Source organism: Egretta garzetta, unplaced genomic scaffold (genome assembly GCF_000687185.1).
Source record: "Egretta garzetta isolate BGI_Z169 unplaced genomic scaffold, ASM68718v1 scaffold1063, whole genome shotgun sequence".
Classification (NCBI taxonomy): Eukaryota; Metazoa; Chordata; class Aves; order Pelecaniformes; family Ardeidae; genus Egretta; species Egretta garzetta.
In genome coordinates this window covers 150,401-153,812 of record NW_009259103.1, presented here as the reverse complement: position 1 = coordinate 153,812, position 3,412 = coordinate 150,401, and the positions used below count along the sequence as shown (strand labels likewise).

The 3,412-nt window shown below is 50.9% G+C and overlaps 1 protein-coding gene across 1 annotated transcript in view; it reads right to left on the bottom strand.

Moving 5' to 3' along the window:
• Positions 1–2,587, bottom strand: part of UBAP2L (ubiquitin associated protein 2 like) — a 28,209-nt gene extending 25,622 nt beyond the window's left edge. Inside the window, exons 1-3 of the mRNA XM_035890825.1 lie at positions 2,353–2,587; positions 1,695–1,772; positions 1,172–1,282 (exon numbers count right to left, since the gene is read on the bottom strand). Coding sequence (XP_035746718.1) covers positions 1,172–1,282; positions 1,695–1,772; positions 2,353–2,442 — 279 coding nt within the window. The 5' untranslated portion in view covers positions 2,443–2,587. The remainder of the gene's footprint in view (positions 1–1,171; positions 1,283–1,694; positions 1,773–2,352) is intronic.
• Between the last annotated feature and the right edge of the window lie 825 nt (positions 2,588–3,412).

Sequence of the window (3,412 nt, the reverse complement as noted above, 5' to 3'; positions counted from 1 at the left end):
GCAGAGGCGGTGCTGAGGGCCAGGGTTTGGGGGTGGGATGGCAGGGGTAGGGGGGCGGTTGGGCTGGGGGAGCTTAAAGGGCTTTGCCAACCAAATGATTCTGTGATTTTATGATTCTAATATCATTTCCCTTTCTCATCGGATTTCCCAACAGCTATTTTGTTCAGCTGTCAATGGAAAGGGCTCTCTGAAGGCATGGAAGAGCCCTTACATGCGCTGTACTGAACTTGGCAGTGCCAAAGCTACGAAAGCAACTGATGCTGGGGAACAGCTACGTTACACAGGATATAGTCTGAGCTGTCCAGCTCATCCATCTACACTCAGGGCTAATAATGAGAGAAAAAAAAAATGAGCCAATACGTAATATTCTGAAGCGATATTTAGAGCCTCAGCTCTACAAAGAGTTGAGTCGGCTTCAGCCCAACCAGGGTGCTGGGCGGATATGTTTGATCAGCGGCAGTTTGGAAGGATCTGATATTTGTAGGCTTTTTACTGGGCTGTAGCAGAACTCGCATGTCTTTGTCACAAAACGAATGACATCCCGCACGCCAGGCAGAAGGCTCCTCCTAAGCAAGCGCTCGCTTTTCTCAGAGCTGACTCCCGCTTGCCCGAGACAGGCACCTGTGTGACTGACAGCAGTCGAGCTTGACTCCACAAAAAACAAACAGCAAGAAGACCCCCAAAAACATGGCATGGGCAGCAGCACACAAGCCAGTCAGCACATCGCTAAGCAGCAAACGTTTAGGGTCAGGGACACAAAACCGCATTACTCTAACAGAAATGAACCACAGCTGACATGTTCCAGCTTTGCACCACAGGTCGCTTCGCCCTCGTAAGAAAAGATCAGTTATTTCACACTCACGGCGGCGTGAAAGCCTACACAGATGCCACTATGCTGTTGGCAAAGTGCTTGGATTCAAAAGGAATCGGAAGCAAGTGGTTTATTGCATTTTCCCCTCTACTCCTTTGGGCCTGCTGGCCACGCTCGTATTCTGTGCGAGCCTACGGAGAGCAGGGTTAAGAAGCCAGGACACAATCACATTTTACATGCTACATGTGGAACTAGTCAGTCATTTTGGCTCTTGTTAGCCAGACATTACTCTATGTCTTGTCTCCAAATATGCAGTTACACTGAACTAGGCCTCACCAGATTTACAGGACCCAATCCTACCGTGTCCGGATTGCCCTCCAGCAGCACGTTGATGGCTCTGTTAACATCCCCATTGCAGTCATGCAGAGCAATCACGCACTCATCCTGGTTCTTGCCTGTGATGTCAATCAGCTGTAGAGAAGACAACACCACAGTCAGCACGTTCTAAACCAAGGTGGCACCAAAATCTCTACGGATCTCTTAGGAGGCAAGCAAGTAGAAGCCCAAACCAGAAATCCTACAAAGAAATGTCAGGGTTTGGGAGTGTCCTCAGCCTTCTCAGCTTAATTATGTCCCCTCAATGAGAAGTAACTGAGGGTGGGAATTTCTGAGTTACCGTTGTTTCACCACAACCCAACCTACAACCTCCTTTTCTCAGGATAATACTGTTCCCTGTGTTCTGGGGCTCAACATGGCAGGCACTAGAGCTCCTGAAAAACAAGCCAGTCCAAGGAAATTTGGGGAGCAGCCAGCCACATCCCTCCTGCAGCATTCACAGTGCTCTCGACATCAATTTTGCCTTCCCCTCACTTTCCACACTCACTTGTTTCACCTTCTCCTCAAAGTCAGCGTCGTTGTGGTCCGAAATCATCTGTGCAAGTCGAATCTGTTCCGCAGTGGCCTAAAGAAATCGAATGGGGAGAGAGAGCGTGGTCAGAGCGGTGCATTTCCAACAAACCTTCCTCCGAAGGCCACACCGCTTCCCCGAGATCTCTGGAAAGGAATCAATATGATGAAGAGGAGGCGCAAACAAGGGTCAGAAGAAGGCAAGCTTCAGCAACAAAGTCAGACGGAAGAGGAGCGAGCGAGGGGAGTCTGGAAGAAAGGGACGTGCCGCTGGATAGCCTTGCAGCACCAGGTGAGTGACAGTCACCCAAGCTATGTCCGTTTTGAGGCAAACCTTACCACCACCAGATCATCAAGACCCACCGCAGGCGGCTTCTCAGCCACTTGCCTTCATTAAAGTCAACGGGGAACGGTCAGACGGGAAGTGAAAATAAATCTCAGCCCCGGCTCCCGCTCGGTGGCACCGATGCGGAAACCCCACCGTCAGTGGCCGCCCAATTAACCTGGCTCCACGAGCAGCACCCTGCAGCGCGCGGGAGGTTCGTTAGGCCAAGCCCAGCCGTTAGTGCTGGGCCAGGCGGGAACGCCAGGTCTCCACCTCCAAGCTAACTGGTTTCCATGGACGCTGCCCTTACCTGCGGCCGCTGCTTGTGCTGTGTCTGGCTCTGTGTCTGTGTCTGCTCCCAGTTCCCCCGGGCTCGGTTAGTGCCCACCGATGTCATCATTTACAGTATATACAAATAACAGTATTTACAAGGTAGAACTCTGTGGTGGGTCAGGGGAGAAGAGAGAACAGACTGTTAGAAACCGAAAACAAAAGGCAGCACCAAGACTGAACGATCGCGTGGGCGAGGCGAGGCAGCCATTAAAGCCGTGGTGGGCCCCCACCCTCCCCGCCGCTTCCCCAAAAGCCCCGGTGGGCCAGCCTACCATTTCCACGTGCCCCCAAGACAACAAGGCCACTTGTACTTCTCGAGGTTTCTCCACCGCTACCACGGCGGAACGCTCCAAATGGAACATCACCTGCATCCAGGTGGGAGCAATCGGGACGCAGGAACAGAAGTACTTGGAGTAAAGGGTTTAACCACCCACTGCTAAAACGTAAGCGTGGGAGCGGGCACGGATTTGCCATGACCAGGGCCATTACAGGCTACGGCAATCAACTGGAGCAAGGAACACTTGGAAAAAGTTCTAAAGAAACTTCACTTGGAGAGCAGAATATCTCAGAGCCTCAGACACATCGGCTACTTCCCCTTCTCCTTTCTTGCCTTCAAGGCAGGGTAGGGGAAGCAAAAACGCTCCAGTAATAAGTGGTGCTATAGGTTTGTGGGATATTGTTTTTAAAAAACAAAATGCCGCCCCTGTAGAACTGCCCATTTTTGCTTGCTTCAATTATTCCCCAGAACTGGAAATGTTAAGTTTTCTTCTACTGAGTATTCTAGACCAAAAAAAAAAAAAAACTACCCCAAAAAAAGTGAACTAGATGTCAACAAGGAATAACAGCCTGTAACATTGTTTGATAACCGCTCAAGGCAAAAAAATCCCAGTAAGGGTCCAGGCCATGGAGCATCCAAAGCAACTGGAGTTTTATAACCTCACACTGGGCTTCAGGGGAAGAGCCCAAGCCCGGTGGTTAGAACGGGATCAGCACCGAGTACTTTCACCCTGCCTATCGTCTCCCAGACCCAAGGGATG